Source organism: Neophocaena asiaeorientalis, unplaced genomic scaffold, assembly GCF_003031525.2.
Source record: "Neophocaena asiaeorientalis asiaeorientalis breed wild unplaced genomic scaffold, Neophocaena_asiaeorientalis_V1.1 scaffold91, whole genome shotgun sequence".
NCBI classification, from domain to species: domain Eukaryota; kingdom Metazoa; phylum Chordata; class Mammalia; order Artiodactyla; family Phocoenidae; genus Neophocaena; species Neophocaena asiaeorientalis.
The window spans coordinates 6,067,305-6,083,068 of NW_020173198.1; the positions used below are offsets into that span (position 1 = coordinate 6,067,305).

At 45.3% G+C, this 15,764-nt stretch overlaps 1 protein-coding gene across 4 annotated transcripts in view; it reads left to right on the forward strand.

The window, feature by feature from the left end:
- COG7 (component of oligomeric golgi complex 7) overlaps positions 1 to 15,764 on the forward strand; it is an 86,061-nt gene that overhangs the window by 53,459 nt on the left and 16,838 nt on the right. For all 4 annotated transcript variants that reach the window (XM_024744559.1, XM_024744561.1, XM_024744558.1 and 1 more), the window contains 4 exons: positions 359 to 545; positions 2,183 to 2,323; positions 8,401 to 8,484; positions 12,143 to 12,257. In XM_024744559.1, the coding sequence (XP_024600327.1) occupies positions 359 to 545; positions 2,183 to 2,323; positions 8,401 to 8,484; positions 12,143 to 12,257 (527 nt within the window). The remainder of the gene's footprint in view (positions 1 to 358; positions 546 to 2,182; positions 2,324 to 8,400; positions 8,485 to 12,142; positions 12,258 to 15,764) is intronic.

Here is a 15,764-nt window from a genome sequence, read left to right on the forward strand (position 1 = left end):
CCCTGGCTTTGACTGTTCCAAAGAGTGATGCTAATATAGCTCATATATAGAAAGTGCACAGTATCCCCAGAGTGTAGTGAATTGACGGCTGCCCTGTAGGCTGTGCATTATGTTAGGAAGGTGGCATATTCTGTTAGAGTGTTAAATAGGAAATAAAAACACCTGGTGTTTATTGTGTACCTGAGGTCCAGCTCCCTCCTAAAGGATCAAGGGCATCTCCATTTCCTTATAAAATGGACCCTAAATCAATCTGCCTCATGAGGATATCCTGGGATTTAGTAAGGAGCAGTCTGAATGCTCCAAGCAGAAAATTCCATACAAATAGCTCAGGGCATAATGGTCATCACTTTCATTACAGGATTTTGTCCACAGCTGGGAAGTATCTCTCTGAGTCCTACAGCCCTCGGAGCCTGACCGGTTTTCAAGATAGCATCTTGACAGACAAGAAGAGCTCTGCCAGGAACCCATGGCAAGAATATAATTACCTTCAGAAAGACAGCCCTGCCGAATATGGCAGTTTAATGGAAATACTCTATACCCTCAAGGTATGAGACCTGACTGATGGCATTCTTGCAAATGAAAACTTTTCCCTTGCCACTCACCCTTTCCCTAACCCAGGCTTTCTGCCCCTGTGTGTGGGCCCTGGGCTGTGGCATGCCCTCCCACGTCTCTGTCTCGTTTATGTTGGTGTTTTAAGAAGCTAATCAACTAAACTGGGGTCGAAGCAATTGAAACACAGCTGTAGGAGGAGTTGGATAAATGGAGCTTTATTACCGACGAAAGGTAGGCTGGAGAGTGTGGCTCTCGATCTGCAGCCGTGGGAGCTCGCTGTTTTCCTCTCCGGAGTTAGGCCCGTCAGCCGGGTGAGTGGAGCTGGACGGCCCCGGGCCCCCACGCGGGCACAGCGCCCCCCCCTCCCGCCCCCCGCCGTACTGAGTGGCAGAGAGGGGACCGGAACTCCTGTACTGCCTGGGCGTGGGCAGAACCTGGGAAGGTGGACCCCAACCCAGGAGCCAGAGGAGGAGCAAGGTGGGGAGGAGCCAGGAGCACCCCTCGAGTGCAGGTTCTTCCGTGTGGCAACACGACGACGTGGGAATCAGTGTTCCCTCCTGGCTGTTCCTTTGGTTTAAACTCTTCGTTTGTCTACCATAAAATGGCCCTTGACTTTGAGCTTTGGGCCTCTTGGGGTCCAGGGACGGGGGACCTCCCGACAAATGGAATGAGCCACACGCTCCCTGGGAATGGCCTCAGGGTTCTTACAGGGCCACGGCCTCCTTTCCAGAGCCACCCCCCACCCCCAGTCTGAGTTGGACCTCACTCTCTTGGTGATAAGCCAAGGAGGTACGGCTGTTCCCATAGCACCAAATTCAATCTGAAATTACCCTGATGGGCCACGAGCTCTGGAGGTGACTGCACGGTGTGCCTCAGGATGTGTCTGAGGCCTCAGCGTTGCCCTCACAAGGTCTCCCCCATCCCTCTGTACCTTGACCCACCAGCTGGCTGCATTTGAGCTTGACAAACACTTCTTGAAGCCATTCTGCGAATTCATTCATCCGTGCTTCTGTGATTACGTTAAAGCAACTCTGTTTATCTTTATTGCTGATCTGATTTATGTCTGTTTGTTGTAATCAGTTCATTTATAATAGCAAAACTAAGGTTACATTTTCCACCTCTGTATTTTCTCAGGCTGTTTGAAATAGCTCAGGACTCACACAGGTGGTGCATACTCTGGTGTACAGCCGAGTATAATTGACCTGACCTCACTGGGAATCAGGGCTCTGTCTGTCACTCTTGTTTCTACATGACACTTCTGATCATTTTTTCCTTCTTCCTCTATCCCTGAGGGACAGTCACAGGTTAATTTTTCCTAAACTACCAATCCATAAGCTTATATTAGCTTAAATGCATCAGAGTCACCTGGGAAAGTGAATGAAAAATATATCAATAGTTTCCTGGGCTCCAGAACCCCACTGGATCCAGATGCAGTAGTTCTGTGATAGACCCTGGGTATCTGTAACTCAGCGTGCTCTCCAGGGGTTCCTGGGGCACAGCCAGGTTTGGAAGCTACTGTAGTAGAGAACCCTCTTACTATTTTCCTTTCAGTGGCCTTTCAAAACCCTTAGCTAATACCTTGGTTGGATTCAGGGCATAACAACATGCCTTCTGCATTTTCTTGTCTTAGGAAAAAGGGTCAGGTAACCACAACCTGCTGTCGGCGTCTCGAGCGGCTCTGACTCGGCTTAACCAGCAGGCCCACCAGCTGGCTTTCGATTCCGTCTTCCTGCGCATCAAACAGCAGCTGCTCCTCATTTCCAAGATGGATGTAAGTTTCCCACCAACTGGAAAATGTGCCCCTTCACCCCCCAGCCTAGGCCTAATGTCCCCTTCCCCGAGCTTTGGGTGGTGCCCCCTCTGACTCTCCTAGGCTAGAAGTCCAGCTATAGAGTCACTGTTCCCTTGCAACTCATTGCTTAGCGAGACTGTCCTATCTTAATTGTAGTTACTGTGATGCTGTGTTTTCAGACTGTTTCTTGGGATTATTACTATTGCTTGATTAACTTTCACAGCAGCTTAGCTGTGCCCTCTCAGGGAGAAGTAAGGGAGATTATGTGCCACTGGAAAAGTTGGGGCTGGTCAGAGGAGCTAATTGTCTGATGAGGTTGAATTGTTTTCGTGCCAAACATTTGTGGAGACTTGGTTCTGGAACTTTATTCAGGAGAGTGCCTTACTAGATTTGATCTGGTGTTTTTGAGGAGACTTTGAAGGGTTCTGCTCTTTTCTATCCTTGATACTCTTTCTATTTGGCTATTCTTAGAACATCTCACTCTCCTTGCCTTGCACACTCTTCTCTTTTCTGGTTGTCCTTATTCCTTTTCAAGGAATTGCCTATCAGTCCTGTTTTCTCTACTGGCTCTGACTTTGCCTGGGTCCAGATCGCATGACTTTCCTTTCAGATTTCTGAGACAGTCCCCTGATTAATTTTTCTCACTGACTCCTCAAGTCTATCTGGATTTGGCTTATTTTAAAGATAGTCTTGGGGCTTCCCTGGTGGCGCAGTGGTTGAGAGTCCGCCTGCCGATGCAGGGGACACGGGTTCATGCCCCGGTCCGGGAAGATCCCACATGCCGTGGAGTGGCTGGGCCCGTGAGCCCTGGTCACTGAGCCTGCACGTCCAGAGCCTGTGCTCCGCAACGGGAGAGGCCACAACAGTGAGAGGCCCGCGTACAGCAAAAAAAAAAAAAAAAGATAGTCTTGGGACTTTCCTGGTGGTGCAGTGGTTAAGAATCCTTCTGCCAGTGCAGGGGACATGGGTTCGATCCCTGGTCTGGGAAGATCCTACATGCTGTGGAGCAGCTAAGCCTGCGTGCCGCAACTACTGAAGCCTACGCACTCTAGGGCCCACGTGCCGCAACTGCTGAGTCCGCATGTTGCAACTACTGAAGCCCGCGTGCCTAGAGCCCATGCTCTGCAACAAGAGAAGCCACTGCAATGAGAAGCCCGCGCACCGCAATGAAGAGTAGCCCCTGCTTGCCGCAACTAGAGAAAGGCCACACGCAGCGACGAAGACCCAACGCGGCCAAAACAAAACAGTAAAGATGGTCTTTTGGGAAAGATCCAGTTATGGGCTTTTACTAACCAAGGGATCCTTTAAGGAAGTCCTTTGCTTTTTGCTGCCCTCTGGAAAGCATACTAGGCCGGGAGCCAAGGGCCACTCGCTTTATTCACCGTATGATCTGGTTAGGTCTGTGCGAAATGCCGTGAGATCTACTCCAACCAGATTTTGCACTTCTGGCCTGGCTGGGGCAGGGCTGTGTGTGGGGTTGGTGGTGTGGGGCCCCTGCTGTCACATCCTAGTGGAAGTGCTGTCGATGGAGCTGTACCGGGCACCGCCCATGCGCGGTCTTGTTGGGTCACATGGCTGAGGCTGTTACCTCCTCTGTGAGCCTCATCTCCTTATCTTTAAAGTGGGGATACAGTAATTCTCACCATATGGGTATGTGAGGATTAAGTGAGAGTGTGTATATGATAGAATTTAGCACAGCCCCTGTCACAGAGTAGATGCTTAATACGTGGTGGTTTTCTTTTTTTCTGTGATTCTCAAGACTAATGACAGTTTTTAAAAATAGAAATTACATATATTCATTTTCAGAAATTCAAGCAATAAAGGAAAGTACAAAGAAAAACAGTAAACCCCTTCAAAGTCCCAATGACCAGAAATCATCAAGCCAGACATGTCTTCCTACCCACTCACATGTTGAAGGCTGGACAGGCATTGGTAGGGAAATGACCCATAGGAAGAAATGGCATTGTGCTACACATGCTGTTTTTCAAAAAACATAAAATGTATACAATATAAATGTTATTTGAATTTAACTAGAAAAAGAAGATAAATGAAACCAAAGGAATGGTTGAACTTGAGATAATAGTTTCTTCACCATGAGAGGTATCAGTTCCCAGAAGATCTCTTCAAGATTAAGAAAGAAAGATTATGAAAACTACTGATAGATGGGAGTCATTGGTTTTTGTTAATCATGTTTCTGTTTTAGATAGAAATTGACATTGATTCACCTGCCCTGAAAGCTGATGGGATTAGCATTCCTTACATCTCTCATCTTCCTTCCCCAACCTCCCCAGTTTGGTTGTTTTTATTATTTTTATTTTGTCAAAGGTTAAAGTCTTGACCTTCTGTTCTGAAACCTTAATTTTGCCAGTTATTTAGTCTTCTCCATGAGCCCAGCTCGGTGCTTCCCACCTGTCCTTTCCCCTCTACTTCTGCATTCCACACTCATTGTTCTGCCCCGGTCCTTGGTTGCCTGGTCTCGCCTTCTCATTCAGGCCTCACCACAATGGCTCGGGCGCTGGGAATGGACGCAGGCAGCTTTGGCGATTAGGAGGAATTCTCCCAGAGTGCCAGCGTGAAAGCACACAATACAAAGGCAAACACTCTGGCCTTAAGGATTTGAAAATTAAACCCTGGTCATTCAATGTTTGTTTTTAATGTTTGCTGGTAAATTGTATTGCTCTTGTACATTACAAGAATATAAACCAACACTATATTCCCTTTCAAAATAGATTGTTGAGGTTTACCTGCGTTACCTGGTGACAGGTGGCCCTTTGAAGGAAATTTTAAATTCAAAAATAATCTGCATCATTTCCCTATTGACCCTCTTCAGGTCCACCCTCTCTGTCTGCTTTTTCAGGCCCTCCCTCATCAGCCCATTCTGTCTCGCCCTTATTCCAAAGTACTTTTCCACTCTGGCCCTTCTTTCCCTCTGCCCTCCACCCGATCACCTTCCGACTTCGCTCCTCCCGCCTCCTCTGTGAAGCCTTCCCAGGGCCTGCAGCCCACGGTGCTGGTCCTTTAGATGTACTCCGGTGATGTGCTCTTTCCCCACAACTCAGCCCTTGCTCCTGGCCTCCCCTTCTCTGCCTCACTGACCCTCACCACCTCTGCTCCCTCCTGTGCCCCTCTGTGCCAGGACTTCACCACCAGGTTGTATTGTTCCTTCTTTTTAAATCTGTCTCTGTCTGTTTCCATGGCCACTGCCCTGGTTTGGGTTCTCGTCATCTCTGAATTGTTTCTTGAGACTTTCATCTTCCTCTCCGCCCACAGCCCTTCTCAGAGTTGCTGCGTGAATCTTCCTAAAGCATCGCTCTGATTTTGTCTCTCCGCATTCAGATCCCTTGCTTGGCTCCCCCCAGTCAGTGCGATCGTCTATTTTAAACAACTTTTTGCTATGGAAATTTTCATACATATGCACGAGTGGAGGGAAGAGTGTAATAAACTCTGTGTCCTCATCACCCTGTTTCGTCAGTGATCAACTCCTGGCCGTTCTGTTTCATATGTACCCCTTATCTAAAATAAGAACTCTAAAAATAATCACAGTATCATAATCACCCTTAAAAATACAATTAAAAATAATTCCTTAATATCATCAGTGTTCAAATTTCCAGTTGTTTTATAAATGTCATGATTTAACTGTTTGAATCAGGATCCAGATTAGTTCTGCACATTGGGATTGGGGGATGTGTGATGTGTCTTTTACGTCTCTTTTGAACTCTACAGGTTACCTTTCCATCTCTGTCTCTTTATCTGCCTCCCTCCCTCCCTCCTTCCCTCCCTCTTCTCTCTCTCTCTCTTTCATTTTCCCTTTTTAAAATTTATTTTATTTATTTATATATTTTTGGCTGTGTTGGGTCTTTGTTGCTGCGCGCGGGCTTTCTCTAGTTGCGGTGAGCGGGGGCTACTCTTCGTTGCAGTGCGCGGGCTTCTCATTGCAGTGGCTTCTCTTGATGCAGAGCACAGGCTCTGGGCACCCGGGCTTCAGGAGTTGTGGCACAAGGGCTTAGTTGCTCAGCGGCGTGTGGGATCTTCCCGGACCAGAACTCGAACCTGTGTCCCCTGCACTGGTAGGCGGATTCTTAACCACTGCGCCACCAGGGAAGCCCCGTCATTTTCCCTTTTCTTAGCCTGCTGTTCACAGCTGTGCATTCTCTTTCTAGCCTTCCCTCTCTGCACCTCATGCATCCTGTGGCCGGCCCCTTCTCTAGCCACCCTAGGTTCTTGCTCCTCTGAACTCTTATTGTATATAACCTGACTGAGAACTTCTGCCACTGAGAACTCTTGAAGTGGAAGCCTGTGCGTGCGTGTGTGTGTGTGCGTGTGTGTGTGTGTGTAGGTATAGGGGGTATAGATTGGGAGTGTGTCAGGGGTCTTGGTTCCCCAAGGAGAGCAAGAACTAAGATTGCCAATTCTTTGTCTCCTCCCTACAAAACCTGGCACAGGGTGCTATACCACATGGGCACTCAGTGCACGTGCATGATCGGTGTGTTCCTTCCCTGTGGGGTGGGAGTTAACTGAAAAAAGTAGGATATTTTGAAACGAAAGAGGATTCTCAAAAAACAGCAAGGAGGGCTTCCCTAGTGGCACAGTGGTTAAGAATCCACCTGCTAATGGAGGGGACTCAGGTTCGATCCCTGGTCTGGGAAGATCCCACATGCCACGGAACAACTGAGCCTATGCACCACAACTACTGAGGCTGTGCTCTAGAGCCCACGAGCCACAACTACTGAGCCTGCGTGCCACAACTACTGAAGTCCATGTGCCTAGAGCCCGTGCTCTGCAACAAGAGAAGCCACTGCAGTGAGAAGCCCGCGCACAGCAACGAAGAGTAGCCCCCACTCACCACAGCTAGAGAAAGCCCGTGCACAGCAACAAAGACCCAACACAGCCAAAAATAAAAACAAATAAATACATTTATAAAAAAACAACAACAAGGAGTTTAGAAAACTATAGGGGCAGGGGTGGGGAATAAAAGGCTTTGTCTAGAGCAGGAAAATTAGAGTCGAGTTGGTGCTAGAGAGTGTGGGGAGGACGGCTGAGGCTTGGCCTGGGCCGGGATCCCAGGGGTGGACACGGTCATGACATTCCCGGAAAGCTCCTTAAAGGATCAAGCAACCAGATCAGGCATCAGGTGGCTGCAGAGAGCAGCTACCACGTGACCTTGGGAGTCACTCCAGGAGTCCAGCCAGAAAGGGCCTTGTTTTCCAGGCTGGCCTTAGGGTGACTCAGGTAAGAATTAAGCAACTAGATTTCTGTGGAAAGCTGTGCCATACTGATAATTAACCACCTGTGTGCTGGTAATTGGCCTAACTCTGTAGGGGAGGCTGGGAAGGCTCCCACAGTGACGTCATAGTCCCATTGAATGATGAAAGAAGACGTGTAGGTGCTGCAGGTCTCCAGACAGGGGGTCCTGAAGAGGACAAAGGAGCTGTTGGTGGAGTTTGGAGGCTCCTTCTCATCCCTTTCTCTTTGAGTTCTGAGTCAGTTGAGACATAGATACAGAAAGCAGGTGGAATAAAAGCAGCACCTCTAACTTAGTAAAGCAGTGTTGGTGAATGTGGTTTGGATATTCCTGCAACCAGACAGGGCTTCCAATTCACATATGGTCTCTGTGGAGGATTTTAGGGGGTCCTGGTCTCTTCAGAGTGCTGGCTGATGTCCCGGGAGTTAGTGAGGCTACCTGTGCCAGCAGCTGTTAACCGGTTGCCCTCACCCTGTAGAGAAACTCAGAACAAGAATATCCAACTCTTCCCTTCACGTTCTGAGCGGGTAAACACAGAAGGGAACAGTTGAGTGGAGAAGGTGGGATTTCCTGCTTTATGGATCTGAAAGGATGCAGAGAGAGAGAGGATTACTTTCTTTATGGCAGGCTTCAAGGTGATGCCTTAAAGAAGAGAAATCCCTGGTCTGCCGCGTGGTGATGATTCCAAAGGCCAGCTGAGAAAAGATAGTGCCTGTGGTGATGCTGCGTTCTTCATGTAGTTTCCAGCACGTGGTGCTTTCGCGTGCTGCCTGGGTGCTGTGACATTGACTGTTTCCTCTCCTTCCTCCCCTAGAGCTGGAACACCGCCGGCATTGGAGAAACCCTGACCGATGACCTGCCCACCTTCAGTCTCACTCCTCTCGAGTACATCAGCAACGTAAGGGACTCTGTGCGCTTTTCTCTGCGCTGGTCACAGCATCTGAGACCTTGTCTTGTCTGGCCCTTCTGGGTAAAGCGGTCCTTGCTGCATCGGTTCTGTCTGGACCTTTGCTTTTGGATAGTCCCCATCCATATCCATGACTTTAAGGAAATGCTGATTTCCTTAAATCAGCTGATGAAACACATGCTGATTTCAAAGCCTAACACATTCCCGCCCCTCCCCCATCCCTCTCAATATGAGGTGTGGCCAGTGCCTGAGGGCATCAGAGTATGAGTCCAGCTCCATTGCTCTTAAATGTCAGTGAGCATAAGAAATGCTGTACAGGAATGATAGACCCCAACTGTGTCTTCCTCACACTATGGGGGAGTTCTGCAATTTTCAGGGGTGATTTTGAGATAGGTGATTTCTGCCTTGAGCTCTCACTTTAGAACCCACCCCTGTGTAAGTTATGACCGTTGTAATAGATACGAAGGAATTTTATTTTATTTTTATTTTTTATTTTATTTTTTGCGGTATGCGGGCCTCTCACTGTTGTGGCCTTTCCCATTGCGGAGCACAGGCTCCGGACGCGCAGGCTCAGCGGCCATGACTCACAGGCCTAGCCGCTCCGCGGTATGTGTGATCTTCCCAGACCGGGGCACGAACCTGTGTCCCCTCCATCAGCAGGCGGACTCTCAACCACTGCGCCACCAGGGAAGCCCTATTTTATTTTTAAAAATATTTATTTATTTATTTTGGCTGCGCTGGGTCTTAGTTGCGGCATGTGGGATCTTTGTTGCAGCATGCGGGATCTTTAGTTGTGACACATGTGGGCTCTTAGTTGCGGCATGCGGGCTCCTTAGTTGCGGCATGCGAACTCTTAGTTGCAGCATGCATGCGGAATCTAGTTCCCCGACCAGGGATCGAACCCGGGCCCCCTGCATTGGGAGCGTGGAGTCTTACCCACTGGACCACCAGGGAGGCCCCTGCAAAGGGATTTTAGAAGTAAATATTGTACAGTTAGAGGAAGTGTGTGTGATCCCACTGGTGAGTAGCAAGGAGGATGGCTTTCCTCTCTCTGTTCACTGAGCAAGTCCAAAACAGCAATTGTTTTCCTCTGTTTTTCAGGGCATTATTCAATACCCTGGACGGATGGAACTAAAAATTGTTGGTTGGTCTTTACAACCAATGAGAATAATCTTATTTTTAGAATTGAGACATGTGTATTGCAATCGAAATTGATTCCAGAAACGATGTTGCTTAGAAGGAACTCGAAAGGCTATCGAGTTGATTTTAAACACAGAGGAGTAAGGAAGGCAAGGGGGCGTTTTCAGGCCAGGGCTCTTTTCCCACCGGCTGCCACTCGTCAGCCCCCAGGTAGGCATCGTCCTTATGAGGTCATCTCCTGATGACCTCGGCTCAGGAAATGAATATCTACCGAGCACGTACTGTGTGCAGGGGCAGTGCTAGGCTCTTACTGGTGCCATGAGATAGTGTGCAGTATAGACCAAATTTTATCTTAACAACAACTTTGTGAGCCGGTTGGTGGCAGCCGTGTTTTGCGGTCAGAAGCACCAAGGCTCTGGGGGATGGGAGTGGGGCAGGGAAGCCACTCATTCAGCAGTCACTCTGTTAGGAAGCCTGGTGCTTTATGTGTGTCTCACGCATATTAGTTTCATCTTTGCCACAGCCCTCTGAAGTAAGTATGAGATCACCCTCATTTCAGAGATGGCGAAACCAAGGCCCCGACAGATTTAAGTAAGTTGCCCAACGTCACACAGTGGTAGAGGCAGAACTCAAACCCAGGTCCTTCTGACCACAGAGCTATTCATTTTTCCTGAGTCACTGTGCTTACCCAGCCAGGATATCAAGGAGTATTTATTGAATATGGGAGAATAGCAGACAAACATCTACAGGTGTGATGGTGAGCATCCCTTCCCACGTTGATTTCCAAGAAATAAACATAGAAATCCCAAGAAAAACTTGGCATTGTGGAATCTCTCTAGGAACCACAGCAATCCCCACAGTCTAAGGACAATTAATTCAAGTTTGAGATGTCACATTATTGAAAATTTGCACCTAACCGATGCTTTGCCTTGCTGGTGAATGCCCTCACCCACACAGAACTTTGTGAGCATTATAAGGGGATGAAATAGGAGAAAATCCTTTGAAGAAATAAAACAACATAGATGCAAGGCATATCGATGATGATTCTTTATTTCAAGTAAAGCTGGGTTTGTGGATTTAGCCAAGAGGTGATGGCTACAGATGAAAGGGGTACCAAATACAGGAATATGCCTGTGGTCTCTGCATATAGTAGGCATTCAGGAAGTGCTTGCTGAGTGGAATTACAATGGAGAAATTCTAACCCCAGAAGTCAGCATCCTTCCCTTCCTCCAGCCTTGGGGAAAAATGATGAATTTGTTGCCACTTCAAGCTGAAATAATGTACAGTGGTTGTGGTTATTAGTGACGTAAGTGACCACTTGTCTAGTTTGAGTGAAAGATACTCAAACTAGAGTGTTTTACTTACTAAGTAAATGAAAGGAAAAGGTGCTGATTTTTTTCATTTTACCATCTATGTACATAGCGCTTTAAAGGGAGACCAAACACAATTTTTTGTTAGCACGATGGGCCACATTAAGTGTTTGGAGATGAAGGTGTAATCATCCTGTAGTCCTCTGGGCTGGTAGATTTTGGGAGTCTGTCTTAACTTCTGGACACCTGCTACCGTATAGGTGTATGTAAGGCCAGATCGAGAAGATCTTTCTCTAATAGTCCTTGGACTTTTAGCTTGCAGAATCAGTATCAACTCTAAGTTGGAATGAATGTGTGAAATCAATATGGAGCCAAAAAAATCAACAACAGGCTCCAATACCTTTTTAAGAAAATATATATTACGTTGTCGTAACCTGAAAATCAACCTCATTTTGAAATGACACATATACTTACCTTAAAATGCTAAACAGTTGTGAGTTGTAATAGAAATAGGTGTCTAAAATGTATCCATGATGACAGTCATGTGTATCTGACAAACACATGACAAATCCTGAATTACTCATGGGCTTATCCCAAATGTCTTGTAACCCTGCCTTTGCGATTCCTCACCAACCAAGAAGGTTTATTTTCTAGAGTTTGTATTATGAAAACATACAGTTTTTCCTCCAGATTAATTTATAATTATAAACTGCTTTTTTCCCCAACAAAATTCCTTCCTTCGCCTGGTTAAATCACTTAGAAGTAAGAGACCCAGATCCAAATCCAGAAGACAGGATTGAAATTCTTGCTTGACCATGCACTTGTTGACATTAGCATCTTACTGGTTTTTCATCTATGAACAGTAATAATGACTTATATTTATACAAGTGCTTTAAATTTTACAAAGCATTCCAGTATCCATTACTCATTTGAGGTAGAGCTCGCACTGAATGCATTCCAAAAAACTGAGGCCATGAGTGAGAAGGATGAATCTATGATCTATGTGCAAACTACCGGTGACTTTTTTTTCAGATGTTGCCTCACCAGTATTACCACACACTGGAAAGATCAGACCTGGAGCTGCTGTAAGGTCTTGCAGTTTTGTCTGTCCACCATTTGCCTTCACATAAATGTACTGCATGAAATAATTACCGCCGCATGTGTCAACGTTGGGCTGACAGTGCTTTCTTTTGTTTCAGATTGGGCAGTATATCATGTCCCTCCCCCTGAACCTTGAGCCATTCGTGACTCAGGAGGACTCAGCCCTAGAGCTGGCTTTGCACGCTGGAAAGCTGCCGTTTCCTCCTGAGCAAGGTAAGAGAGACCTGCAGGAAAGAGAGCGGCGGGCTTGGATGTGATCGCATGCCCCTTGTAGCACCTTACCCTCATCATACCCATCCTCCACACTCGCACTGAAATAGTTGTCAAAGTGTACAGTCGTGACTGAGAAAGATTGGGGTTCTCTTTTTGCACCCTCTGACGGACTTCTGCGGGACAGAGTGGATTAGGGAAGGCTTGCTGTATGCGGGGCATCCCTGGGGAATTCCCCCAGTGCCGTCAGTTGGGAGGTGGTGGCAGGTGGGCCTGGGGTCGTAGGCATTCATTGGTGATAGAAGGGAGGTCACAGGGCAAGGGACCCGCCAGGTGTTTTCTCTCTCTTTGCTCCCCCTCTGTGTGGACCACCTGTCAAGTAAAGTGGCACCTCATAAGAAGAGTTTTTCTTGTCAAGACAAAAATAAACTCTTCAGTGTAGAGGTTAACAACACTTCTGTCCAAATGCCTCTGGCTGTAGTGAGCTTCCAACTCCCCAAGGCTCGTGGGTCTCTAAACTGGCAAGGTAAAAACAACATAATACGTTAACACTTTTCCTTTTTCTCATTGTCTGGGCCTGACAGATTGAACAGGGACCACATACTCGCTGATCCAAAATCATCTTATCCCTAACATTGGGCATTATAGGCCTCCCTCTGTAATACTGAAGAGACAGAAAAAAAATCACTTGGTATATAAAGGATTCAGCAGCTCAAGAGAAGGTACTGCACTGAAAAGAAAATCACATCGAAAGGTTAAAAATAAAGGGTTGCTAAAAGACATCTCATGTAAATTCAAATAAAAAGAAAACAAGATGACTGCATCATTATTAAAGAAGTTGAATCAAATCAAAAGATAATAAATGAGACTAAATGATTCTTTATGTCAATAACAGGTGGATTCCACAGTGAACCTGTAGTAGTCAGGTACCCTTATGTGGCCAGTAACACAGCACTGAAGTATATAAAGAAGAAGCTGGCAGACGTATGACAAAACCACATTAGTACTGAGAAAATCTTGTACCTCTCGTTTAGGCTTTGACAGATCAAAAAGGAAAATTAACGAGAAGAAAAGAGGAATTGTTCCGTATAATAAGCACATTTGATTGAATCAATATGTCAAGATTTTTATCCCACAGAGAATACGCATAGTTGTCAAATTTCCATAAACTGTTTGCAAAAGTAATACAAATAAAATCTCCATAAGTTTCATAGGATTATAAATATTAATGGTACTTATATAATTTTTGAAAAAAAATTCTATTTAAAATTCAGATTTAAAATGTGAAACCTGCTAAGCTAAACTATGAGTGAATATTAATTAATCTTCATGATAGGGAAGGGAAGACTTTTTTGAAATGAAAGAAACTGTAAAGGAGGGGACTTCCCTGGTGGTCTAGTGGCTAAGACTCCATGCTCCCAGTGCAGGGGGCCCAGGTTTGATCCCCGGTCATGGAACTAGATCCCATCTGCCACAACTAAAGATCCCGCATGGTGCAGCTAAGATCCCACGTGCCGGAACTAAGACCTGGTGCAGCCAAATAAATAAACAAATAAATATTAAAAAAAAAAAAGAAACTGTAAAGGAAATTGAAAGATAAATGATAAACTGGAAAATAATAGCAACATATATGATAGATGATGGTTAATATCCTCATTTTATAAAATTTCTTACAAGTCAGTAAGAAAAAGATGAACACCCACGGAAAAATAAGTAAACAACATGAAGGCATTCAAATAAGCTAAAACATATAAAGAAATGTTTTAACTTTAATAATCCTCAGAGCTGCAAATGAAAGTAGGATAGATCATTTTGCAGCCTATCAAATTGACTATATATACAGGCATATATTTTATTTTATTTTTATTTATTTATTTTTAAAATAAATTTAATTAATTAATTAATTTTGGCTGCGTTGGGTCTTTGTTGCTGCACGTGGGCTTTCTCTAGTTGTGGTGAGCGAGAGCTACTCTTCGTTGCGGTGGGCGGGCTTCTCATTGCGGTGGCTTCTCTTGTTGTGGAGCATGGGCGCTAGGCACACGGGCTTCAGTAGCTGTGGCACACAGGCTCAGTAGTTGTGGCGCACGGGCTTAGTTGCTCTGCAGCATGTGGGATCCTCCTGGACCGGGGCACGAACCCGTGTCCCCTGCATCGGCAGGCAGACTCTCAACCACTGCGCCACCAGGGAAGCCCTCTGCCCATTTTTTTAATCAGATAGTTGTTTTTTGTTATTGAGTTTTATGAGTTCTTTATATATTTGGATATTAGCCCCTTATTGATTATATGATTTGCAAATACAGTAGTGCCCCCTTATCCACAGGGGATGTGTTCCAAGACCGCCAATGGATGCCTGAAACTATGGATAGTACTGAACCCTGTATATACTGTGTTTTCTCCTATACTAATGTGTGGGTGGTATATACAGTAACAATACACTGGACAAAGGGATGACTCATGTCCCAGGCAGGACAGGGTGGGGCAGGGTGGGACAGGATGAGATTTCATCATGCTACTTAACGCATTTTAAAGCTTGCTATATGGATTGGTTTTTTTTTCTGGAATTTTCCATGTATTGTTTTTGGACTGTAGTTGACTTTAGGTAACTGAAATCTCAAAAAGCAAAACCACAGATAAGGGGGGACTACTGTATCTTCTTCTATTCAGTAGGTTGCCTTTTTGTTCTGTTGATGGTTTCCTTTGCTGTACAGGAGCTTTTTATTTATTTATTTAAAATATTTATTTATTTATTTTTGGCTGTGTTGGGTCTTCGTTGCTGTGCGTGGTCTTTCTGTAGTTGTGGCAGCTGGGGACTACTCTTCGTTGCAGTGCTGATTTCCCTTTCTGATAGTTTGTTATTAGTGTACAGAAACCCAATCAGTATTCTGTATATTGATTTTATATCCTGCAACTTTACTGAATTCATTTATTAGTTCTAAGAGTTTTTTGCTGGAGTCTTTTAACGTTTTCGACATGTAGAATTGTGTCATCTGCAAATAGTGATGGTTTTACTTCTTACTTTCCTATTTGGATGCCTTTTATTTCTTTTTCTTGCCTAATTACCATGATTAGGACTACCAACACTAAGTTGAATAAAAGTGGCAAGAGTGGGCATCCTTGTCTTGTTCCTGATCTTAGAGGAGAAACTTTCAGCTTTTCATCAGTGAGTATGATATTAGTTGTAGGTTTGTCATATACGGCCCTTATTATGTTGAGATACTCACTCTATACTTACTTTGTTGAGAGTTTTTATCATAAATGGATGTTGAATTTTGTCAAATGTCAAATTTTGTCAAATGTCAATTGAGATGATCCTATGATTTCTATCCTTCATTTTGTCAATGTGGTATATCACATTGATTTGTGAATATTGTATCCCTGGGATAAATCCCACTTGATCATGGTGTATGATCTTTTTAATGTATCGTTGAATTTCGTTTGCTAATATATATATATTTTTTTTTTCACACTTTAGAATCCAAAATGCTTTATTTCTCATTGGCAGTGATAAAT